At 44.5% G+C, this 25,983-nt stretch overlaps 2 protein-coding genes and 1 long non-coding RNA gene across 4 annotated transcripts in view; 2 read left to right on the top strand and 1 right to left on the bottom strand.

Annotated features, from left to right (window-relative positions):
- The window catches only part of MAN1A2 (mannosidase alpha class 1A member 2), a 43,031-nt gene extending 17,528 nt beyond the window's left edge, over positions 1 to 25,503 (bottom strand). Inside the window, exons 1-4 of the mRNA XM_081845128.1 lie at positions 25,153 to 25,503; positions 16,867 to 17,122; positions 14,895 to 14,991; positions 6,296 to 6,414 (exon numbers count right to left, since the gene is read on the bottom strand). Coding sequence (XP_081701254.1) covers positions 6,296 to 6,414; positions 14,895 to 14,991; positions 16,867 to 17,122; positions 25,153 to 25,484 — 804 coding nt within the window. The 5' untranslated portion in view covers positions 25,485 to 25,503. The remainder of the gene's footprint in view (positions 1 to 6,295; positions 6,415 to 14,894; positions 14,992 to 16,866; positions 17,123 to 25,152) is intronic.
- Positions 10,258 to 13,425, top strand: LOC309332207 (signal peptide peptidase-like 2B; the record flags this gene model as incomplete). Of its 2 annotated transcripts, XM_081845205.1 has the most annotated exons (3): positions 10,258 to 10,392; positions 11,655 to 12,159; positions 12,748 to 13,425. In XM_081845205.1, 3 exons carry the CDS (start codon positions 10,258 to 10,260, stop codon positions 13,266 to 13,268), a joined length of 1,161 nt encoding a protein of 386 aa, XP_081701331.1. In that variant the 3' UTR covers positions 13,269 to 13,425. The 2 variants fall into 2 exon arrangements, with proteins under 2 accessions (XP_081701331.1, XP_081701330.1); XM_081845204.1 differs by having other exon boundaries at positions 11,655 to 13,425.
- Positions 13,483 to 14,717, top strand: LOC309332560. The gene is made up of 2 exons (XR_014152177.1): positions 13,483 to 13,605; positions 14,233 to 14,717. It is a non-coding gene; the product is annotated as an uncharacterized lncRNA (long non-coding RNA).
- Positions 25,504 to 25,983: the final 480 nt, after the last annotated feature.

The following is a 25,983-nucleotide window of genomic DNA, read 5'->3' as shown; positions in this document are numbered from 1 at the left end:
CCTTACGACTGCGCGATTGACTTAGTGCCAGGCGCGCAGTTGCCAACTGCCAAGCTGTACTCCATGTCGGAAGACGAGCTGCAAGAGCTTCGGGAGTTCATAGAACACAACCTCAAGCGCGGATTCATCCAGGAATCTAAAGCAGCGGGAGGCAGTCCTGTTTTCTTTGTGAAAAAGAAAGACACGCCCCAGAAGAGGCTCATTGTGGACTACCGGTTCATAAACAGACTAACTAAGCCCAAGGCCTTCCCCATGCCCAAAATTGACGACCTTTTGGCTACAGTCAGGAGGGGGAAGATTTTTACCAAGCTGGATTTACGTGGAGCTTACAACCTCATCCGCATCAGGAAGGGCGACGAGTGGAAGACGGCCATGTTCACTCCTTTGGGCACGTACGAATACAGAGTTATGCCCTTCGGTCTACAAAATGGCAGCCATGTTTTCCAAGCATTCATGCATCACGTCCTGGCAGGTCTCCTCTACAAGAAGTGTGTCTGTTTTCTCGACGATATCCTGATTTTCTCGGAATCGCCAGAGGATCACGATAAGGACGTGAAGGAAGTTCTGCAGAGGCTGAAGGACCACAGGCTGTACGCCAAGTTGGAGAAGTGCCAGTTTGATGTGAGAGAGGTAGATTTCCTTGGCTACAAGCTGTCCGACGAGGGACTGGCCATGGACAAGACTAAAGTCCAAGCGCTGTTGGACTGGAAAAGCCCTCGAAATCGGAAGGAGGTCCAGAGGTTCATCGGCTTTGCCAATTTTTATCGCAAGTTTATTAAAGGTTTTGCAAACGCGACGGCGGCAATCACTGACACCCTCAGTTCCAAGAAGAAGAAGTTCGTCTGGACCGAACAAGCAGAGCGATCCTTTCGGAAGCTTAAAAGCCTTTTCGCCTCCGAGGAGCAGCTGCTGCACGTGAATCCTGGCAGGCCCATGCGGGTAGAGACAGATGCATCAGACAGAGCAGTTGGGGCCGTCCTCTTGCAAGAGGATTCGCAAGGCAACTGGAGACCGGGTGCATTCTACTCCCGGAAGCTCAGCAAGACGGAGCGCAACTACACCATATGGGACAGGGAGTTGTTGGCCATTCATGCAGCTTTCAAAGCGTGGCGACACTTCTTGATAGGAGCCAAGCACACGGTGCAGGTCCGCACGGATCACAAGAACTTGGAGTATTGGCGGACGGCTAAATTGCAAACCCAACGACACATGCGCTGGGCGGAATTCTTTGCGGATTTCGATTTCAAAATAGAATACATCCCTGGAGACTCCAATGTTATAGCAGACGCGCTGTCCCGAAAGCCTCAATACCTGGAGGAAGTAGCTCCAATCGCAGCGAAGTACATTTTCGCACCGCAGGCGTGGACGTGCGCTACCATCGCAGTCGACCTGGACGCGGTGCGACGCGCGCTGCAAGAGGATCAGTTTGCACAATCCAAGATGGAGGAGCTCCGCAGAGGGTCGCCTGACAACAATGAGTTTCAGTTGCAGGATGGACTTTTGACTCGCAAGGGCGCCCTTTACGTGCCCACCGACGAGCTTCGCGCCACGGTTTTGCAACAATTGCACGATGCCCCGAGTGCGGGCCATTTCGGCAAAGAGAAGACGATGGAGTTGGTGGCAAGGGACTTTTGGTGGCCCCAGATGAGAGGAGAGGTGGCGGACTACGTAGCCAGGTGCGATATCTGCCAGAGGTCCAAACCAGTGCATCAGAAGCAGGCGGGATTGTTAGAACCGCTGGAGACACCGCAGCAACCGTGGGAGAGGGTAGCGTTGGACTTTGTTACAGACCTGCCCAGCTCCAGAGGTAAGACGGCGGTGTTAGTGGTTGTGGACTTGTTCACCAAGATGGCGCACTTCATTCCTTGTGCCAAGGTGGCGACGGCAGAACAGACCGCAAAGCTCTTCATCGATCACGTCTTCAGAGTGCATGGACTACCGCAGTCCGTCTTGTCCGACAGGGGGCGCCAATTTGTTTCCACTTTCTGGCGGAAGCTTCTGGGTATCTTGCACGTCAAGATCAACCTGACGTCGGCGAGGCATCCACAGACCAACGGTCAAGCGGAGAGGGTCAACGCGATCATGCAGCAGTACCTACGGTGTTACGCCAACCAGCGACCCGCGGCGTGGGTGGACTACCTGCCGATGGCTGAGTTCGCCTACAACAACACGAAGCACGCATCCACCGGGGTGACGCCTTTCTTCGCGAACTATGGACGTCATCCCAGAACCTTCCCGAGCTTTACAGCACCTGAAGGGGGGGGACCTCAAAATGCCGACCAGTTTGCAGCAGAGTTGCAAGAGGTGCACGAGGAGCTGCGGAGACATTTGGAGCTGGCAAAGCAGGCGTATAAGGTGCAAGCCGATAAACACAGAAGGGCGGGGGAAGACATTCAGGTTGGGGACTGGGTATGGTTAGCAGCCCACGCGATGCCGGCCAGGTCGTTGGCCAAAAAGAAGTTAGAACACAGGCAGCTAGGACCATATCAAGTTGAGGCTAAGATCAATCCGGTGGCTTTTCGCCTAGCCCTTCCGGAGGGCTCCAGGGTGCACCCGGTCTTTCATAGGTCGGTGCTCACTCCCTACAAAGCCCCACACAGGTTTCAAGAGTCAGAAGCACCTCCAGAGCCACGTAGAAGGGCGCCTGAGAGAGGGGAGTCGCCAAGACCAGAACCTCTTAATGAGGTCACAGAGATACTGGATTCACGATGGGGGGAGGAGGGAGTTGAATATTTTCTCGCCAGGGAAGGCACTCCAGTCTCTGCAAATAGCTGGGTGCCGGGTTACGCTTTGGACGAACCCCTGTTGAAGGAGGAGTTTCATGCAATTTTTCCGCACAAACCCATGCCCGAGGAGTATTTTGATGATTGGCTTTTCACGCCCACTTTGTCGGGCAGCACGTTCGGGGGTTTCTCCTCGCCCGAGGGCTCTACGCCCAAAACAAGCCCGACCAGGGATCCCCGCCTGGGGGGGGGAGAGACGAACCCTTATTGGTGGGTGGATCAGCCAAGGGAGGTATGGAGTCAGAGGTGGATGATAGGTCCTTGGCAGGCAGCGCCAGGAGAAGCAGTGAGGGAGGAAGAGACTGTGATGCCTTCAGGGGGGGAACCCGAGTTCGAACACACGTATACGGAGCTGCCAGAGGAGAAGATTGACGTGGACACCCGGTATCCTGAACCGACCCAGGAAGAACCACATTTCCCTCAACCTGCACCCAGCGACCGGGAGGGGGGAAGGGGGGGCTTCGAGGGGGGGATGGATGTCAGGGTTTCTGGGAGAAGTGAGGAGATGGCAGAGGAAACGGAAAGCGAGTGGGAGGAGGGAGAGAGAGACGAGGAAGAAGATGACGGAATTCGAAGGGAATCTATGAGCCTAAGCAGTGAGTCAGAGGATTCCCAAAAGGGAGCTAGCATGATCAGGCGAAAAGCAGGAGAAGAGAGAAGCTGTGAAAAGTCAGGGAAGGAGGGGAGAAAGCCCAGTGAAGCACAGACGCTGTCAGAGGGGTCTCAGCCGGAACGGAGTAAAGGGGGTGGAGTTGTCAGCCTCTCGGAGGGAGGAGGAACAGGAGAAAACAGAGAGAGGGGGTTGGAGCAAGGTGTTCAGCCGGAAAGGGTAGAGAGTGGAACAGGGGGCAGTATAGAGGACGAAGGAAAGGTCAAAAGCAACGTACGCGCGCCAAGTTCAAACATAGAGGCGCGCGGAAGTGGGGAAAGCTCAGAGGAGGAGCCCGGCCCCAAAGCCAGAAGGAGGGGGCAGGAGGCGGCAGAGGATTCAGCCTCAGGCGAATCCCGGAAAGAGAGAACCCAGGGGGGCAGAAAGACCCTGCGGAAAAGAAAGGAGAGGAAGAGGTGGTCTAGAGCCAGGCTATTAAGTTGGTGTGGAGGAGGGGAGGAGTCAGAGGGGGACTTCGGCGGTCTAACGTGACAGACGTACAGCCACAATGCTGAACTGTGAAAGAAGCAATTATCTTCAATAAACTTTTCCTGTAAGTAAACTACAACGGAGTAAGGTCTCTCGTGAGCTGGGACCCACCTGGGTGGCTGTGACACAATGGCTAATTGAAATCTTCCATTAGCAAACAAGGGATATAATCTTCTTCATAAGATATAAAATCTGACTTTCTGTGGAAAGTTTAACTGCCAAGATGCAAGAGAGCTGATGTGAGCAAAATCCTTTCTCACTTTGTTTTCCATGCCCCAAGTATTCAAAATCACAGTCTCTTAATCAAGAGATGAAAAAAAGAAAGGAACTAACTAGTTGGTCATTCACTTTCTGATTGATGAGCTTTCATAGAAACACAGAACTGCAGAGTTGGAAAGGACCCTGAGGGTCATCATTCTAGTCCAACCCGTTGCCATGAAGACATGACAGATGGCCACCCAACATTTGCTTTAAAACCTCCAAGTAAAGAGAGTCCACCACCTCTCATGGGAATCTGTTGCACTACTGAACAGCTTTTACTGTCAGAAAGTTATTTCTGATGTTTAGTATGAATCTCCTTTCTTGTAACTTGAATCCATTAGTTCGGGCCCTAGTATCTTGTGCAGGAGAAAACAAGCTTGCTCCATCTTCCATGTTGACAGTGCTCTTTACCAGGCCAAACATACCCATATTCCTCAACCGTTCCTTATAAGGCTTGGTTTTCAGTCTTTTTATCACATTGCTCACCTTCCCTCTGCACACATTCCAGCTTGTCAATATCCTTCTTAAATTGTGGTGCCCAGAACTGGACACTGTACTCCAGTCTTATATTTGTGCAGCTGGTTCTTCCTGCCTAAGTCTACAGCTACACCTATGTCCTGCTGAAATTAATTTTGTTAGTGTGGGCAATGTTTCCCCATCTGTTAAGGTCATCTTGAATCCCAACTCAGTCTTGACCATCATTAACTATTCCCTCTCATTTTGGTGTCAACTGCAAATTAGATGAGCATTCCCTTGATCCATAAAGATGTTGAACAACACTGGACACAGGACAGACCCCTGTGCCACCTCACTTTTTTCTAGGATAGTGGGGAATTGTTAGTGAGTGCTCTATGGGTTTGGTCAGTCAACCAGCTACAAATCCACCTAACAGTTACCTTGTCCAGTCCACATTTTACCAGAATGTTATAGGGGGCTTTGTCAAAAGTCTTACTGAAATCAAGATGCACTACCTTTCCATAATTCCCCTGATCTACCAAGCTTGTACCTGCATCAAAAAACAAAAGGTGATTCATCTGGCATGACTTGTTTCTGAGAAACCCATGCTGCATCTTAGTCATCACGGCATCCTTTTCTAGGTGCTCACAAAATGACTGTTTAATTATCTGCTCCAGGACCTTTACTGGTATTGATGTCAAACTCATCAGCAGTTACATAGGTCTTCTCTTTTTCCCGTTTTAGAAGATAGGGACAAAATTTGCCCACCTCCAGTCCACAGGCACCTCATCTGTTCTCCAATATTTCTCTATAATTTTTGAGAGGCTCTGAGGTTACATCCACAAAAGCTACTCATGTCTCTTTTGGGGGCTGAACATCAAACCAGCATCCTGCTATGTTCTCTCTTTCATAGAAATGTGATTGCCAGTGTTGTAGGTCCCAAATTTCCTTTGAAGACACTGGACTTCTCTTCCTAAAAGAAAGGAGGGCAGCTAGGCTGGGAGAAAGCCCCTCCTCTGGGACCAGGAAAACACATTCTCTGTTATTAAAAGAGAGGAAGAATGGCCTTTCCCCTCATGCTCCTGACACTGTGTGGAACTGAAAAAGCTATTCTGCTATTAGTCAAAAGAACTAGGAGCATCAAAGCAAGAGAATTCAGTTTTGTTTTGTTTTGTTTTGTTAGGAAAAGCCTGGGACCAAGAAACCTAACTTGGAAGAAGAAAAACTTCTCTGTCTCCCACAAGCTGCAGTGAAGAAAGTATGGTACCAAGGATGTAGAAAGACAAGAAAAGCATGAGGTGGGCTTCTACCATGTGAAGAACAGAAATCCACCATTACATCCAGAATTTCCTTTTCCCCCTTGAGGGAAGGAGGACAGCTAATTAAAGCAACATGTCTTAGATAAGCCTGGAGACCAAGTCCTGTGAGGAAAGGTTGAAAGGTCCTTTCATTTATTTATTTTAATTTACACACCGTGTTTGTGAGTCATCAAAAGACACACAATCAGCTCTTTTTCAGGCTTCATTTTAGAAAGAAGAATAGTATTTGAAGTTTGATCAAGCTAATAAGTTTCCTGCCCTTCCAACTCTACAATTATATGATTCTATGTTTCTCCAAATAGGAAGAAATCAGACAACATACAAAAAGTTCAACTTACCACACTGAAATCAAGGTGATTGTCAATCCACTCCTGCCCTTCTTTGAATTCATCGTGAAGGCCCATAATGTAGAGGGTATCCAATGCATCTACTATAGTGGCACCCAGCTGTGAATTTCCTACAGAAAAACCAGAATTTCCATTATAACTAAATGTTTTACTTATGATCTTCCCCTTCAGTGTAGCCATTATTTATTTGTAAGCTGGAACTATCCTTTATAAATAAATCAAATTCTCCAAGTATGAATCAAACAAATTGTTAGAGGTTCTAGTTACAATCAAGCAGTATATAAATATTTGTTGAATGCATGAATAAAGATTTAAAAAAACATGTGGGACATGTGGGAAAAACAACTACTTCAACAAAAAGAAGAAGAGTGAATTGCCACGCCTTTAAGAACATTATTCCTTCAATGTTATTTCTGTATCACATTTGCATCTGCCTCTCCTTTGCTAAAAGGTGGGAAATGTGTCAAGGAGCAGGCTGAAGAATGGAAGAGTACCTCTTTCAATTTCCATTTTCTTGAAACATCCTTGAACAAATGTGTTACCCCAGTCTAATCCTACCTCTAGGTCAGCCTTCCCCAAACTGGTGCACTCCAGATTTTTTTTGGACTACCACTCAATGTCAGTCCCAGTTGGAATGGACAATGGTCAAAGATTATGGGAGTTGTACTGCATAGCATTTGGAGGGCACTGGGTTGGAGAACAGTGCTGAAGGCACTATGGGCTACTGTTAGGGGCATGAGCAGGTCAATTCCCTCTCCATCCATCCATCCACCCTCTTTCCTTAAAAAAAAGGACAACCATAGACTTCGCTGACAGATTTCCTCCTTGTTGCAATACTTTTGGCTTTTCAATTTGCAAACAGATATACTTCTGCGTAGTATACATGTTGAAACCGCTACGTTATTTTTAGGTGACTTTGTTTCATTTCCAAACTGGTTTTTTATGTATTTTTTGTTGTAAACTACTTTGATATTTTTTAATGAAATAACAGTGCATATATATAAATAACTAAAACAACAGAATCAGGTGCCTGCCTGCCAATGAATTCTCCACTTCTTACTGGAATTAGGGAACAAACAGGTACAGAAAATATGTACCAGACTGTGTAAGATTTCTATCTCACTCTCACACACAAAATATGTACATGCTCCTGAAATTGAAGCTTTTGTAAAGCGGCAGGGTGAGATGGGGCAACCTCATGGAGATTTGGCACTCTGGACAACTAGACGCCCTCTAATCTGCTAAGTGAATGTGATAGTTGTCCTTAATAAATAAAATAAATCTAATAATATCAGCAGCTTTTAAATTTTACTATTATCTCAAATTCTAGACACGGAAGCTGAGCCAATTCTCTCTAGGGTGGGGAACCTCCCCCCCCCCCACCAACAAAGAGACACATTCCCCCCAGGAGTAACATTTCAGAGGTCTATTATTTTAATTTTATGCTTTTCTTTATTGATTATTTGTGCTAATAGTCTATCTTTCACCAAATGGCCCTAGGCTGGGTCACCTTTTGTGCTGATTTTAACAGCTAGGCAGATCAACCTGGAAGGAGCTATTCCTTCAGATGTTTCGCCTTGTTTGTTGTGTATACTATGCCCTACTGAATGGCTTGTTCATCCGACATTACAAAAACAAGGGAAGTTAAATGGGAATTAAAGGGATTTCCCCTAAGAACGTTAACCCACAATAAACTACAAGAAGACCTGTTCATAGCAATATATATGGAGTATGGTCGAGCGTAAACAAAAGTAAAGTTGAATGAAAAACTATTGCAGGCCACTGTAGTAGAACGTTTGAAACAAATATGGCATGACTAGGGCTGAACCTAATGCCCTCCCCAAAGGGAGAGGAACCACCAGAGATACTGTTTGGGCCTATGGGAATATTCGCTTGCACCTGCAGCAGCATCAGTGTAAACAAAATCATCTGATTAACTGTATGTCAACAAACTAGACTGAATTATATACTCAGTGCTTTTTGCTAAAAAAATGTTTAGGCGTACTCTCATTTTCCTACTCATACTGAAATACTGCCCCTCAATGAGGCCAAACCTAAGATTCATAAAATGTTTAGGGGTATGCATACCCCTAAAAGTACTGGGTATATTTAAACCTCTAAATTTTTGGCATAAGAAAGGAGAGAGAAGACCAAGTCAGACGGGACCTGTGACCCTCTCTGTTGGCTTCTGACCAGCCCATCAATCTGCTGTGTTCATTTCTTTAGTGCTATATAAAGGTTTTATAGGAATTATTCCTCGTGCATGGTGTATTTTAGAGTGTTCTGTTGTGTAAGTAAAACTCTGAACTTGAATCTCTGTTCCTTTGAGTCGCCAAAGAAATTCCTGTGCTCAGGCTGATACCAGAAGAATCACTTGGCAGGTAGAAGGGGAAATTCCCTGGGAAAGTTCTTCTGCCTGTAAGGACAGGCAGCTATTCATGGGCAACAACAAGCTCACATAACCAAGGCACCCACACTTTCTCTCTCAATCCTTTGCCCCACCTCCCAGAAACCTCTCTATCCCCACTTTCTCCTCCTTCTGGCACCCATCATTGCATAGCAAGTCTTCTTCATGGATGCATCTGTTTCTCTTGAAGCCCGTAGGAAAATTTAGCTTTTTCTGATTGGTCAAGCAGAGCTGGTTCTGTTTTTCTGACTGACTAAAGTGCCACCTGATACTAAGCAAATCTGCAAGGGGAAATTCAGCAAGTGGCCGATGAGTAGAAAGTGACAATCCCTTCTACAACCCCAAGCCAAAACTTCACGGTAACCCTAGCAGTATATAATATCCAGTCTTATCACTCAGCCAGCCAGCACTAAAAAGTTCCAGTGCTAAAGTTCACTCATAACCTTGCCTTAGCAGCCTCCTAAATTCAGCGCCAAAATTCAGCCCTTCCCTTTGCACTCCATGGCTACTGCTCCAAGTCTAATAAGTTGTGATCATGCTACCAAAAGGTTTAGCTTTCAAGCTGCCACATGCAAAAAACGAACAAAAACTGGTCATTCTTCATTCAACTGTTAGTAAAATTTCTTAAGGCAGAAAATTAAAATGGGCATCTTACTGGACAAACTCATATTTTCCTTCATTTAAATGTTTGTAGTAAAAAAAAAGCAACATAAATGTTGTTTGAGCTTATTTACCATGTACATAAGGGTAGTAGGTGTCCAAAAAAACTGGAAGAAGGGGGGAAATGTAAAAAGCTGGGGGTGGGAATCACAAGTTAAAAGTAAACAATAGCTTCCAGGTTTTCATCAACCTGCATATAGAGTGAAAGTGCAGTGCTGCACATCTCTATTCAGAAGTAAGCACCACTGAGCTAAGTGAACTTAACGGTAACTTAACAGTAATTGTGTTGACAAATGCATATAATACTGTTTCAATGCATATAATACTGTTTCAATAGCATGGTAGGACTACACAGCTGTGTAGTGGAAATTAATGCTTAGCTGTCTTCCCCAGCCATAATGTGTGGCCCCTGCTGATGTGGTGATTACAGCTTGGTGATTTAACTTTGTCATTACAACATAAATGTAATTTAACAGCCTGACCCCTTAGGTTACTGGGGTGTGGTGGGGCCATTCCAGGTAGAAAAAACTGACTGACAAAAACCATGGAAGTAGAAATAGGACGAAGAGGAAAAAATATTTAACAAAATACGAAGGCAGGCAATGAAAGGCTAATGTACAGATTACAGAATTGCAGCCCTCCTTAGCGTAAGGCTATGTATTATTTCACGGGCAGTATTCTGGTCCATTCCTTTTCCCATTTCAGACGTGAGAGACTCTTGAGTTAAAATTCTGGAGACTGCATGGCATGTGGGACTGCCTATTTCCAATCTAATCTTAGAGGGGTAGGCTTCATAGGAGAATGGAGTCTTGAGAGGTTGCCAGGGGACAATTCTTAATCACCACAGGCAACTGAGTAGTGAATTGTTGACAGTGGGGGGGGGGTAATGCTAGGGAGGCAGTATACAATCAAAGGAGGCTCTTTAGGTGCTATGCAGGTAGCACCAAGGCGTACTGTTAACAAGAAGAAAAACCATGGCTGGCCCCCATCTCTAGAACCTCAAAAGATGCTCGTTAACCAGGTCTGTTCCTTAAGTGAAATATATAGACACCTTGGTAGGCAGAAAACAGTAAAACTGGGCAGTGTTTATATTAGCAGAGACTAAATTTAATTTTAGATGGTGTACCAGGTAGAAGATTGTGACCAGATGTTCCGTTTACCATCTAGTCTGATTAAGAGTTCTGGTGAACCCAAAAGCTTGCACACTATTTTATGTTATTCTATTTAGCCTAATAAAACTACTGCCCCAGTATAGATTTAGGAATTTTTATTATGGGCCAACATGGCTACCTCTACTTTTTGTCTGAATTAGAAAATATAGCCATTCAGCTGTGAGATCCTAAATTAGAGCTAGAGGATCCTTGAAGTGGGAAGGTTCTTTGCATGGGACTCTTAATCTCATGTTTGTGAGTTTGAGCCTCACCTTGGGCAAAAGATTCCCACATTGCAGGGAGTTGGACTAGATGACCCTTGGGATCCCTTCCAAGCCTACAATTCTATGATTCTACCCAATTGGGCTTCTACAGTATTGACTTTTTACCTAGCACACAACCTAAAATTAATGTCCACCTTTGCTAACATAAAGAGTCCCTAGTTTCTCTTGATTCCTATTGTGTAGCTATGCAGCCTGTAATGACTATCTCCTATACTTCAAATTTTAACACTGCTTAGAGGACAGTCACCTTTATGAACTTAAATGTTCACATCACACCTTCTTCTGGCAGTCACCAGATTAAGCTATTAAATCATAAAAGCAGTAATAAAATTTGATTTCCAGTTTGTAATTCTGGATCCATATCTATGGCTGAAGAGAAAATTAGGCTCAATTTGTGACAAACAGCCCTACTGATAAACTTGTTGTGCAAAAGCAAGAAACAAATACTTATTAAGAGAAGATGCAATGCAGCAGACAGGGGTGGGGTTTGTCTCCATGGATAGGAAGCTGGGCTTATTATGTAACAAACAAGGTTGGGGTTATATCCATGATGTGGGGGTAAGGCTGTCAGGAACAGCTTACCATGTAGCAAGCAGAGCTTGGGTCCCAGGGGCCTAAGCTTTGAATTAAAGGGGGGAAAGGGACAAAATCTCTTTTACAAGAAGAGAAAGAAGCAGCCTGTGGTCACAGTTCCTAGTAAAGATTAAGGGAAACTGCCAAGAAGGATGTTTCTGTTTCTAGCCAGCTTGTTCCTGCTCCTTATTCCGCCTGTGCTTGCTCAGAACCCTGGGGTCATCCGTATCAGCCCAGAGAAAGGAGGAGACTACTGCTTCCTCTTCCCTTCACAGTGGATGAAATCACGTCAAGAGGGTGACAAAAATCGCTGGCTTCACCCTGCGCTCGGAACTCAGAACATCAGTTACTCAGCCATGTGTTGCCCACCTTCCTTCTTTGGGGAGGAAGACAATGGTGGTGGTGGATTCAGCACAAGAATTGCATCTGTCAGGGAGGGCAACTGCAATCTCTTTGAGAGTGCCCGACTCCATCAAATTAACCAAACCCAGGGGCTGCTGACGCTTGGTGGAGATGCTCCCTATCTCGTGAAAAACCGGAGATCCAGATATAACTGGGGTCACTGTGAGGAGGTCACAATCTCAGGAATTCTTCTCCAAGATGTGGACATTCTCTATTTACTGTTTAAGAACTTGATCAGGGACTTGCTACACAAAACTGGGGTCATTTATCTGATGTCAATGTTCATAGTCACCATGGGAAGCTACTGGGCAGGCAGAACAGAGAGAAGAAAGCAACAATATATTGAAAGCCGATTCCAAACGGAAGATGATGATTTTGGTGAGATAACAATTGACACCAATGCCTACTTCACATGTACTTGCACAGTAATGGCCACCTTCATGCTACTTGCTCTGTACTATTTCTATGATTACCTGGTACATGCAATGATTGGCATTTTCTGTCTATACGCATCTTTCAGTCTACATGGTTGCTTAGCTCCATTTGTAAGCAAGCTTCCATTTGGAAAACGTGTAATCCATCTCCCATTTTTTCACAAAGGTCTAGAGATCAGAACATTGCTTCTAACTGTCCTGTGTATAGCCATCAGTGCACTTTGGGTCATCTTCAGAAATGAGAATGAGTGGGGCTGGGTTTTGCAAGATGTTCTAGGAATCTCTATTGGCATTTACATTCTGAGAACAGTTCACATGCCCACCTTAAAGAACTGTAGCCTGTTTCTGTTCGCTCATTTGTTTTATGACGTACTCTGTCTGTTCGTCACTCCTTTCCTAACCAAAGCTGGAAAAAGCATCATGGATGTGACAGCTTATGGGACACCAGACTCTGAAGAGATCCCCTTTCTGTTGAAAGTACCAATATTACCCTCAACATCCATTTTTGATGACAGTTCTTTTACTGCCATAGGCCTTGGAGATATTATACTTCCTGGTTTCCTGGTAGCCTACTGCCACAGATTTGATGCTCAAGTCAACTCCTCAGGGGTCTATTTTCTAGCTTCTACTCTAGCTTATAGCTATGGTCTTATGGTGACCTTTGTGGTAGCAACATTCTTACAGACAAGTCAGTCAACTCTCCTATACCTGGTGCCCTGTATACTCACTACTACTATGGCTGTTGCTGCTTCTCGCAAAGAGTTCATCCTTTTTTGGACAGGTGTTGTCTCTGCAGAAGACCTGTCTGAACCTTCTTCACAAAAAGACATCAAGCACCCAGATACATTAAAACATTTAGAGGGACAACTCTGTCAACAAGAAGGAAAACAAATCTCCAACATCACATTCCTCAAGGAAGATATGACTAGTTCCAGCATATCCACAGAAGAGTTATCTGACCTGGACACACTGAGAGATGAGATGACTAACTGCATTCTAAGTCAGAGAGAAGAAGATGCTCCACATGAGGGCTACGAAAACAAAGAGGCTTGAGAAGCACAGAGACCACATTCTGTGAGGAAAAGGGAGGGGAAAACACCTCACATATATATGCCACTGGAACATTTTGTGAGACAAACAGGACACTTCAGGTTGAAGAAATACAGGTCCATTAAACCACATTTGGAAATAAAGCTACTCTGTCACTCTTGCTGTGAAATTCAATAAATTAAAATGCACTGTTCTCATCTATCCCTCTTAACCCTGTCACGCCCTAACGTGACCAAGAAACAGAAGCCAGGCTGTGCACCTATCTAGTCATTGCCCCCATAGCATTCTCCCAACTTACAGAGGAAGAGGATCGAGGGTGAAAGCCCAAGGAAAAACACAGGTATATGGAGACTTTTGTAAGCGAGTACAGTGGTACCTCGGGTTACAGACGCTTCAGGTTACAGACTCCGCAAACCCAGAAATAGTACCCCGGGTTAAGAACTTTGCTTCAGGATGAGAACAGAAATCACGTGGTGGCAGTGCAGCGGCAGGCCCCATTAGTTAAAGTGGTGCTTTAGGTTAAGAACAGTTTCAGGTTAAGAACGTACCTCCAGAACGAATTAAGTTCTTAACCCGGGGTACCACTGTAGAATATGCCAAACTGTAGGCTGTACTTGTTGCTTATATGGCACAGAGCTTGAGGTAAGACCCTTTATTAGTTCTGGTTTTTTGATGAATAAGGTAAGTAAACATCTTAACTTTTCTCTTAAACTGAAGGATTTTTGGTCCTAGTATGTCCCTGTTTTCGAAAAAGAACCTCACTGCGTGACTTAAGTCCTCTCCTCTTGCAGGCATAGTGGGAACAGAGAGGTAGAATTTTTAACTGCATTGTGACTGCAGAAATCTTAGCATATGCACCGCAACTTAAGGCATTTAAAGAACTTTATATATCTATTCTACATGTCAACCCTGTACAATAGGCTTTTTATTATCATCCCCATAGTATCCCTGTTTTTATTATCTTGAGTGTTTGTCCAATAGTTTAAGAAGCCTATGTAGTCTATCACTGCTATCAAGCTGCAAATCCAGGCAACATGGAAGAGATCTCAAAAGTTGTGCAGAACAGGTCTCTAGATGAAGTAAGAAAGGGCAAAGACTGAAGATCAAGTGAAGTCATCATGCCAGCTCTTCCCTCTCTCTCATACACACAAATGCCCCAGCAGGACTTCATACATATATATATATAGTGGCATAGCACATGCACACATGCATGTGCTATACCACACAAAAATCTGAGAGCATTTCATCAAATGTAACCATGAAACAGATTTGTTTGCAGAATGTTAATTCAAAGAGCCAACTATCAGAACTACAAAAGTGTTATAAAAAAAAAATCTGTTGTACAAATTTTGTGTTTGCAATGACTACCAGAAAATTTAGAACATTCATTATCATAAGAAGTCAGACATGCACTGATGCATTTGCACAATAAAATTCAAGAATAAAACAGGATTGCATTTAACTGTAATTGCTATTCTTGAGTGGTTATCTACAGGATTACACATGCAATCTCTTAAGTGGGTTAACAGTTTTCTTTCGTTAACTTTTTCAAATTCCAAAGAGACAACAGTATAAGCAAGGTATTTTATGTGGAATTATCAAAATCAGTTTTTTAGAACGACAACTTACCAAATATGTTGGTGGAATGTCCTTTCCTAGCAATGGGTTTCAGTTCATTATGTCCCCATCCATATTGCCGGTAATTATCCCAGGCATGTTTCATCATCTAAGGTATGGAAAACAAATAAATATTAACACAAATTAACCATTCAACTAAAATATTTGTTTCAGACACAGATTCTCTCTATATATAAACAAAGGTAAGCAACAGAGTACAACTGTAATTTCAACTGAAATATATCTGAAAATGTTTCAAATTCAAGTCTTGCAAAATATTCTGTGCTGTCAAAGTAAGCAACTGCTTCTGTAAAGGGATGGAAGACTAGCAGTGATTAATGTAAGAGGAAGCTAATCCAATAAATCAAAAGGTAAAGGTTTAAAACTGTAAAGGGCCCCTGGACAATTTAGTCCAGACGAATTTGACTATGGGGTGTAGCGCTCATCTCCACTTTCAGACTGAGGGAGCTGGAGTTTGTCTGCAGACAGCTTTTCTGGGTCATGTGACCAACATGACTAAACTGCTTTTGGCGCAATGGAACACTGACAGAAGCCAGAGTGCACTGAAATGCCGTTTACCTTCCCGCTGCAGTGGTACCTATTTACCTACTCGTGCTAGTATGCTTTCAAACTGCTAGGTTGGCAGGAGATGAGACAAAGCAATGGGAGCTCACCCCATCAGACAGATTTGAACTGCCAATCTACTGCAACCCTGCATCCCCTGCCAATAAATCAAGCAGGTTAAGTAGAAGAAGCTAATCAACTTGCAAAGGCCAACACATTCATGAGAATCACTGTTGAAATGTATTTCTAAATATGGTTCCAACTTTTCTTTTATTACCTTTTTTCAAAACACATATTCCTAATTTGCCTCTCACTATTTCTCAGAGTAGCATAGCATTTTCTCTCTGACTCTGACTCAAATTTCAACAAAGCAACATACTCACAAAATGAAATTGTATGCCTGGTATCCCTAATCGCCAGCCAGCCAGCCACCTGCCTCCCAATGCTTCCTGCTGCCTCTGTGAGTCAAAGCAGCAGTGTCTCCATTGATTTGCATAAGGCAGAACACTGTATTCCTGAAGGCTTCCCCTCTCTGCCATTTTCGCAAGTCAGTGGAGGAACTGCTCCATTGACTCAAATGGGGAGAAACAGTTGAGTGGTGTGTATGTGTCTTGAGTCTGTGTTTTCACATAGGCAGACCATGGGACACTCCCAATGTTTTGTGATTAGCCATACCCCCACAGCAGCAATCCCCTACCCACCCACCCCTACCCACTACAGCCATTTTATGGTCACGACACTTTAAAAACATCCAAATTGGTTCACAGACCCAGAAAGCCTAGAGACCTCTGTTGAATGTCATGACTATGGTGGTATAGGAGCAAATGCAAAGAAGAAAAAGTATGACTGGGGAAAAACAGCAAGCTGTTGAAAGAACTGTGGGCATTAATGCATGCTTCCTCTGTCAAAGAGGAAATTTAAGGTAGAAATTTCATTAGCATAGCTTAACACATTTTAATGCAACATTTAAAAAATATTGTCAGTAATATTCACTCTACCCCAGAAAGGGAGCTCCAGGGCAAGAGATTAGAGAAAAATGTCAGATTCCAATAAAAGAAAAAGACACAAAAGATCTACGTATAATAATTGTTTTACGTGCTTCTTATGCCTCCAAAAAGCAACCGCCACCTCATCATGACACTTAAGATTTCCTCATGAGGTCCTGTTCCAGATTCTATCTCATGAGTTTCTTATTAGCCTCCTCCAGAGGCAGAAAATGTTCTATAGGGGTCAGAGTGATGAACTTCCTCCCAAAGCAGCCCAGAAAATAAGCCAAGATTATGAAGCAGAATATATTAAGCCAATTCCCACATGAAATTAACTTCTATGACTATCACAAACAGTATGGTTTCTATTCACAGAAATAATCCTAGCATCACGAACTACAGCTAGGTAATGATAAGATGACGCAAGCCATTACCTCTTTAATTTTGTCCCTTTTTTCTCGGATGTCTGGATCCACTGGATCTCCACTGTTTATCCCTACAAGATTTGGTACCGGGACCGGTGGCAAGGGCTTGCTGCTTTTGTTCTTCAAACCCTTTACTATTTTGTTCTTCTCAGTTTGAATTTCAGCCTGGATCTCATCCCGTGACTTCTGCAGTTTCTCTTTTGCTTCCTCCAAAGCTTTTTCATGATCTGCACGAATTTTATTTCTCAAGCGTTCCTCTTCTTCTCTAAATAAACAAATAATAGTCAGAAAGCTCTGTTTTTAGAGCTTAGGGCCAACCGTTAGGGCCAACCATCATCTATTTCTTATTCCAAATGTAACCGAAGACGTTCTGCCAAATATATACAAATGATACATCTATTAGTATTAGAAGACCACTATATGTTGTAAGAAATGGTTGACATTAGAGCATTTCAGAAATTCTAATGATTAAATGGGACTTTTCACATATGCAAGAATTTCATTTCATTTGCCGTCACTTGCAGCCGAATGAACAGATTTCATTGAAAAACACTGTTACTGATGTGAGGCTACATGAAAGTGCTATCTATAGGCTTTATCTGTTAAAGTGCATTCACACACCATGCATGTATCAAGCAGCCCCAAAGAAAACTGAAGCTCTGATAAGGTTTAGAGCATGGGTCGCTAACATGGTTCCCGTAGGCACACACATGCTTGCAGTCTACAGGGTCCTCTCCCCCACTGAAGTTAAGCATACTATTTTTGCCAACAAAATAGGTGGTGTTGTGTGCTTGAGTGTGCTGTGTGTGTTGCTGTGCCCACAACTGTTTCTCTGGTTCGCAAATGTGCTCCCAGCCAACCCCTAATTTGAATAGAGCAAATGAGGAGGCCCTAAATGGCAAGGCAACTAGCGCAGCAATCAACATTATCCCAAGAAGGCTTGGTATCAAGTCTTTCGATTTACTTTTGTTGCAAACCAAATTATTAAAGGTATGGTTTTTGAAAAGAGGTTTCCAACCTTGTTGAAAGGATTCTGCAGCAAAACTCTCGGGCCCCAATTAAGACGTGGCCAGATATATATGCCTACCATTGACAGAAACACAATGTGGGTAGGCATATCTGCATCTGGATGCAAATCCACTTCATGCCCTCAACTCTACATTCAAAGAAGGAAATCCATGTGCATCTAATTTAGAAAGCTGCAGCAATAATGAACAAATATCACCAGCAATTTACAGTTTTCACCTTATTACTGCAGGAAGTAGTTACACAAGTTTTTGGCACAAATAGGGTAATGAAACAGCAATCACAAGATAAGGAAGACCCACATCTGTGATGGGAAAACTGGCACAGGCATTTCAGAGAACTGCACGATTCTATGTACGTCTACTCAGAAGTAAGCCCCACTATGTTCAATGGGACTTACTGCTAAGTAACCATGTTTAGGATTGCAGCCCAAGAGTCCCCTGATAAACCTGATTTAAAAAGGATTTAAAACTCATCAGAAGCTTGGCATGATGGATCTCTGCTTCCTGCTTATCCCACAAGCTTTAGAACTACTCAATCCTATTGAAAAGGTCACAAAACATGTGCTGTGAAAATGAAAATATCACTCTTGACATATTAACATTATATTACTAGTTATTTTAAGTGCGAAAAAAGTCAAAATCATTTAAGATTCCGTCACTTCTCTTCATTTCAACAATGACAAATAAGTCTTCTCAACAGTAGATTAGCAGTTAACACCCCATTTGCAACGAATAGCAATAGGCATTAAACTCTGAAGGAATAGCAACACCTGAGACATTAAACTCCATGCCCTTGAGACTTGGATAACACTATGCCTAACTCCCACCGCAAACCAGAAACCTACTGTGAGTTTAACCCACTTTTTGAGAATCACAACAATACTATAACTCAACACAGTAGGCTGAAAGGGTGTGTGTGTAATCCTTTGGGGCTTGAAGGCCGCATTTAGGATTTGATAAGACTTCCAGGGGTCACACAGGAACCTGCACTTAGGTGTATATGCATACAAATACACATGCGCACACAGTAGAGGGGCAGGCTCAGGAGCAGACAGACATGCTCAGTCAGCAGCATTTGTAGAAGAATCTCCCTCTACCCCAGCATGTCTGGGGGGGGGGGGGGAGAGGACAACTGTGTTGCTGTCTACAGTTGCAAGAGTGTAGGAGGGTCTCCTCCAGTTCCAGGAAAGGAGAAACAAAGCCTCTTTTTGGGAAAGGGTCATTTTTCCTCCTAGCGCAGCACCATTGTTAGAAGGTCTAAGAAAGTGGGTGGGAAATAGTTTCTTCCCACTTCCTAAGTCTAAGGCAGGCACATCCAACAGGTAGATCGTGATCTACTGGTAGATTGTGGGGTGTTCCTGGTAGATCTCTGGCCCCTCAGTGATCTACTCCCCCCGAAAAAAAGCTCAAGAACTTTGGCTTCCCCAAGAAAGCTCAAGAACTTTGCCTTTCCTAAAAAAAGCTCAGCAACTTTTGCTTCCTAGCAAAACAGTGGGCCATCATATTAAGTTCCACTACCGGACTAGGGATTCAGGACCCTCAATTGTGTTTTATATAATCAACTTTTAATTATGCTCTGTGTATATTGCAATGCTCATTCAGTTCCATTCAGCGGTTCTCAACCTGTGGGTCCCCAGATGTTGTTGGACTACAACTCCCATCATCTCTGAGCTCTGGTCTTGCTGGCTAGGGGTGATGGGAGTTGTAGTTCAACAACATCTGGGGACCCACATGTTGAGAAAAGCTGATCAGTTCCATTCATTCATTTGCTCCCTAAAAAAACAACTTTGATCCATCCAATGACAATGGGTAGATCACTGCCAGTTTTTTTACACTGTGAGTAGATCACCGTCTATTGGGAGTTGGACATCCCTGGTCTAAGACATTCCAACAATGACACTGAAGGGGTAATTGGTTCAAACTATTGTTACTGCCAAACTACTCCCATTTTTAATGTGACAAGGTTAAGTCTGCATTCCTAGAGCAAAAGAGATCCCTGGTTGTTCAACCCGAATGGCTGTGCAGAACCTGGAAAGACAGTAGCTAGAAAGGGAGTTGAGGGAAGAATTCTGAACTGGTTTCCCTCTGTCCATTGAATGGTTTCAAGTCATGCTACAACTCCAATCCTTGGGAACTATATTTTTATAAACTTCCAGCGGTACCACTTTAATTCATATTAACATACAATCTTCTATTGTTTCAACTGTGTCATGGAATTTTCTGCTAGACTGATCTGAAGCATTAGAATAGGACATTAATAAAGAGGAACTTTAGAAGTTCTGAATGTTGAATACTTTAATCCAGCTTTCATTCAGAGGGTAAAGCAACCCCCCCCAAAAAAAAAAACCCCAACAACCCCAGGTGGAGATATGCACTCCTCTTTAAATAAGAGTGCAGGTCAATACTCTTCCTTGTCCATTTATGGACACAATAAAATGCAGAAGTTGTGAACACCCCAGTTCAGCCACAATATATCTCACATTTATTAAGCTAAAATAAACGCAAACCTTGCACCCAGACACCCTGCCCTTGCTGAACCTTTTCCCGCTCCTTCTCCATGCACAACCAAAGACTGCCTATGTAAATCAATTAACCAGTTTCCCAACATGCCTGAAACTGGGAAACACCAACTTCCAATTATTTCAGTTCCTGGTTTGTTCCAAAGGTGATAAAAGGCTTTGACAAATCCACTCATCAGGGTAGTTATAGCTAAATGCTTCCTGTTTTGGAGAATGTATGAGATAGTTGCAAGATAATGCAGGCAACACATTGTGGGTGTCAGCAGTCGTGCACAAGCCCGTTCTGCCCCCGCCCCCTTCCGGGCCGAAAGCAGCGTACGTGTCAGTGGTTGTGCGTCAATCAGACATGTGCAAAATGATTGCTGCCTGTAACTAGGTTCAGGAAAGCATTCTGGTTTTACTATTGTGCATTTTACCTATGTTAATTAATTGGAGCAAGTAGGGATTCCATTTTAAAAACAATGCTGGGGGGCTGGAAGATGGAGCTTGATTTTTTCTATCAGACGGTAACATTTTTGCAGTCAGAGTTTTTACTTGAATGAACTACAAGGGGATAAATACTAAAAATAAAAAAGAGTAAGAGTAAGGAAAAGAAGCAAGCAGAAACTGGATACTACTCTTTTCTTCTTGGATAGGGTTGCTACTTCAGACTCGCCATTTAGATACTTCTTTGTAAAATTATTTTTCTTGCTCAAAACTAAAGATTGCATTTGAACTGGCTGAAGATAAGCCTTGGTTAAAAAAAAGTTAACTTTTTTTTACAGATTGAACCTATGCAAAACATAGGTTCAAAATCAAGCACCATGGAGTTCAGTGGGACATAGACTACAATTATACATAATTTACCAGAGTATTAGAGTGGGGTAAAAATAGTACAAATAAATTATATTAACAAACTCTGAGAGTACAGAGTTTGTCAAACTTTGGATTTTCTCACCTGGCATTAAGAGAAAAGTGGTATCTTCTTGTGATAGCATTATTATCTTTTTTTATGCAGTTGAAAGAGGAAAGAAATTGACCCTAAATCAGGGTTGGCTAACCTATGGCTCTCCAGATGCTGTTATCGACTACAACTCCCATCATTCCTCACCGCTGGCCATGTTGTCTGGGACTGATGGGACTTGGGAGCCTAAAGCTTATTTAATTCTGATTTAAAACTAACCAAGCCCACTATAGCTTTTCAATATCCTATGGGCAGAGAATGTGAGTGATCCAGCTTGGAAAAAAATGAGAAGCAGGTGTTAGCCTATGAAAACTCATGCCGCAAACAATCTTAATCTTTAAGATGCCCCAACTCTCTGATAATTCTTCCTTCATTTTTGTTATAAAATTTCTTAGAAAATCAAAATAAGCATCTTATTGGCAAAATGCCATGTTGCCTCTACATTTTATAGTCCTATTAGAACTAGTTATATAAATATTGTTTTGTACAAGTTCAAATAGTGTATATATATTTGTGATGGAGGAGATAAGTCTTACATTTTTGAAAGGGAGAGGAAAAACCTGTCAATAGGTTCAAACAAAAGAATGTTTTCAACCTACATAGAGTGTTATGTAATTTCATCAGTTAGTATATTTGTTGACAGTAGTATATGCTTCATAGCTGGCTAATGAAAACAAAAACTTGGCTACCAAGCCCTGTTTGATAACCCCAATTTCCAAGTTCAGGAGCAGGAATGAACCCAGGAATTATTCAGTTGTGGTGCATGAAGAAGGGAAGAATGAAAGAACAGCATGAGACACAAGTCAGTATGTGTCAAGTTCAAATCAATCCAGTGTGTTTTCTTTAAAAAGTGCAACCAAGGAAAGAGCAAAGTGTAAAACACAACATACAAAATTCTATGGATATAACCTCAATGGTTTTCTGAAAAGAGCAGATATCATTTCCCAACATTTTATTCTACACAGAAAACTGTACCACATCACAGGCTCCACCTGTCTGTTCTGGCCTTTGGAGACTAGGAATTGACTGTGAGTTCAGCTGATTTGGGGGGGGGGGGGGGTTAGGTTCATCGTGTTAAGTTATAATGTTGATGAATTTGGTTTTAATTTTTTGCTGTAAGCTGCAGCAAAGTAAAAGTGGGGTAAAATTATTTAAAATAACTGAAGATCCTGCCAGTAGTTTTTCTAATTATGTTTGCTACTACCTTAATGTTATTCTTCAGTAGTAAAATGATTTCATTATATACCTTTGCTTCTTGTATTCCATACTGAATTCACCTAGACTTACTTCTGAATAGACATCATTAGGTTTGCCCCATAAAGCCATAAAATAAGGTTCAAAAATAGTAATTTTATTACTGAACTCCCAGTGTAATTCATTTTTTTTTCTCCCAGTGCAGACTCTTTGTACTGTACTTTGCTCTTTTGGTGCTGCCCCTCTTTTATCCTGTTCCATACAAAATGGGTACTGAAAAGGCACCCCTTTAATTAATCTTTTCTGTTCCATTTGCTAAGAGCATTGTATAAAATGACACACCAACTCTACTCATAGCTGGGTATGAGTGCATATGGAGGATATTCTAAAGGTTTATATAATGCCAGGGTTTGTGGCACAGGCTCCTGCTGTGAGGACTTTATATATACTCTTTTCTCCCAAGTTGTTACATAGCTCTTCAGGTTATCAGACACAATATAGATGTAACTTATGTTTTTCAGTCTGTGGAAGTTCCTGCTGTGCCTACATCTAATAAGGATAGGCGGTAGATCAGTCACCAGCCCCACCTAAAACAAGGGTGAGGAACCCAGGGTCCATAGAAGGCTCTCCAGACCCTCTATCTGGCCCCCCAGAGCATTCCCTAGGCCACACCCCTCACTGACCTGTCTTTGTACCCTCTTTGAGTGTTTTTGCCTAGCTAGAATGTGTCCTTGTATTCTGATAATGCCTTTTGGTTCCCTAGTAGAGGACAGAGAAGGGTATACAAGTGCATGCAGAAAATAGCCCACTTTTGCCTCTGGTCTTACCCATCACTGGCATGTGGTCCCCTGAAGGTTGCCAAGAAATGAATGCAGCTGAGAGAGGTTCCCAGCCTCTGATCTAAAGTATTCACTCATTCCACTCCTAACAGCTCCAAAGACTTGCCCCAGAAGGAAAGGCCATTTAACGTCCCACTGCCCCACCTCAAAATGGCAGGAGACAGATACACAACTAGCTTTCATTAGTCTAAAGTCCAGGCTTGCTTTCCATGGGGACAGCCACTGCTAGCAGGGACGGGGAGAGAAAAAGCAAACAAGAGCCCATGTGAAGCAGCGGTTAAGAGTACTGACGGACCAGGGTTCGAATCCCCCGCTTGGTCATGAAGCTCTCACTGGGTGACGCTGGGCCAGTCACTGCCTCTCAGCCTAACACTCCTCACAGGGTTGTTGTGGGGATTAAATGGGTAGTGGGAGGAGAAATATGCATACCACCTTGAGCTCCTTGAAGGCAGGATTTAAATACAGTGAGTAAGGTGCACTGGCGAATCAGGTCTTGACAACTCCTCTTTCTGGACACCTGTGATATGAACGTAACCTGACAGCACACAGTGATTCTTCACCAAAGCCGCACACCACATTAAGCCGGGGCTGAAACCTATTCCTGTATACAACACTCCCCCTCTTGTTGTCAGCATCTGTCTGTTTTAGAGAGACAATGGAGTGCACTTCCAAGGCTGAAGTCAAATTGCTGCATTAGCACTGACATGTCCTCCCCAGGCTGCAAGCCTAGGCGGTGTGTATGGAGGTCCTGAGCTGTCCAGAGGACAAGACCGCCCTCTCAGCCTCACTGATGTGGTCCAAAGGAAAGCAGGGCAATATGCTTGGCACCAGCTTGGCTGCAGGAGTTGCTGGAAGAAGGCATACAAAGTGCCACCCAACAGTCTTAGGGTTGCCACTCTGGATTTGTGAAGGGCTTACTCCATAGCCTTTTCTTCTCCCAAAAAAATATCCCACAAGGCAACAGCCGTTTAGGATCAGTGTCTTCCTTCTCCTAGATGAGATACCTTCCCAGGTGGGCAAGCCCCATCTGCCCTCATGACTCTCTCTATAGTCCACCATGCAGAAACCACCTTGACCACTGGACCCGCTACAGTGGTACCTCGGGTTAAGTACTTAATTTGTTCCGGACGTCCATTCTTAACCTGAAACTGTTCTTAACCTGAGGTACCACTTTAGCTAATGGGGCCTCCCGCTGCTGCCGCGCCGCTGGAGCACGATTTCTGTTCTCATCCTGAAGCAAAGTCCTTAACCCGAGGTAATATTCTGGGTTAGCAGAGTCTGTAACCTGAAGTGTATGTAACCTGAAGCATATGTAACCCAAGGTACCACTGTACTGGTATTGTCTGCGCAATCCACCAGAGCTTGGCTTTGCATGCAGGGGAAGCCCCTAAATCACTGAGGTTGAGACCCGTGGACTACCCAACCCCATCCCACCAATAATAATACAGTGGTACCTCGGGTTAAGTACTTAATTCGTTCTGGAGGTCCGTTCCTAACCTGAAACTGTTCTTAACCTGAAGCACCACTTTAGCTCATGGGGCCTCCTGCTGCTGCCGTGCCACCGGAGCCCGATTTCTGTTCTCATCCTGAAGCAAAGTTCTTAACCTGAAGCACTATTTCTGGGTTAGTGGTGTTTGTAACCTGAAGCGTATGTAACCTGAGGTACCACTATAATAATAATAAGAATAATAATAATAATAATAGCAATAGCAGCATTGGCGTTGGCGTTGGCGTGAGTGCCGGGCCCGCCTGCCCCTGCCCAGCCAGCCTACCTGTGCCTGTGCTGGTCGCGGCCCTGGCCGTGGATCAGGTACCCCCCCGCGGCGTTCTTGCCCCCCTCGCCGGCGTCCACGTGGGGGATGAGCACGTCCTCCAAGCCCAGGTCGAAGCGCTTGTGCTTGGACGAGTCCGGCAGGAAGAAGAAGGCCCCGAAGCAGAGCGTGATGAAGGCACTGAGGATCAGCAGGAGGATGAACTTCTCCGAGAGCCTCAAGGTGGCCCGGTGGTGCGGGAAGGACGACGACGACGACGACGACGAGGACGGGCCCAGGTTGCGGGGCGGGATGCGGCGGCCCGAGAGCGGCAGCAGCGCCGGCGTCGTCATGGCCAAGGCGGCGAGGGCGAGGCGGTTAAATCTCCGGTCGGCGGAGCAGCTGGCGGGCCTCCTCCTCCGCCTCCTCCCTCAGGAGGGCCGGCGCGCCGCTCCGCGCAGGGAAGCCGGGGTCCCGGCAGCGGCTCCCTCCCGGCAGGGCGGCCCCCGCGCCCCGGCGGCGGCCTGAGGCGGAGCGGCCGCGCTCATCCCGGGGGGCCGGCCGGCGGCGTCGAGGTCCGGAGCGCGAAGCCTGAGGCGGCGGGGTCGGAGGGGCTCCGTCACCACATGCCGGGCCTCCTCGCCGCCGCCTTCCCCTTCCCTCAGCCGCGCGGCGGGGCCCCGGGAGCCTCGGAGGGGCCGGCCCGGCCCGCGCCACTGGCTCCTCGGCCTCCTCGCCTTCCCTCAGAGAAACGTCTCTCAAGGCAGGACCCCACTCCGGAATCCTGAGCCGCAGAGAGAGAGAGAGAGAGAGAGAGAGAGAGAGAAGCAGGCCCCCCTCGCGCGCATGCGC

The sequence above is a fragment of the Podarcis erhardii genome (genome assembly GCF_964252035.2).
Source record: "Podarcis erhardii genome assembly, chromosome: 17".
In the NCBI taxonomy this organism is placed as follows: domain Eukaryota; kingdom Metazoa; phylum Chordata; class Lepidosauria; order Squamata; family Lacertidae; genus Podarcis; species Podarcis erhardii.
The sequence above is the reverse complement of the archived record's forward strand: the minus strand, read 5'-3'. Positions and strand labels throughout refer to the sequence as shown.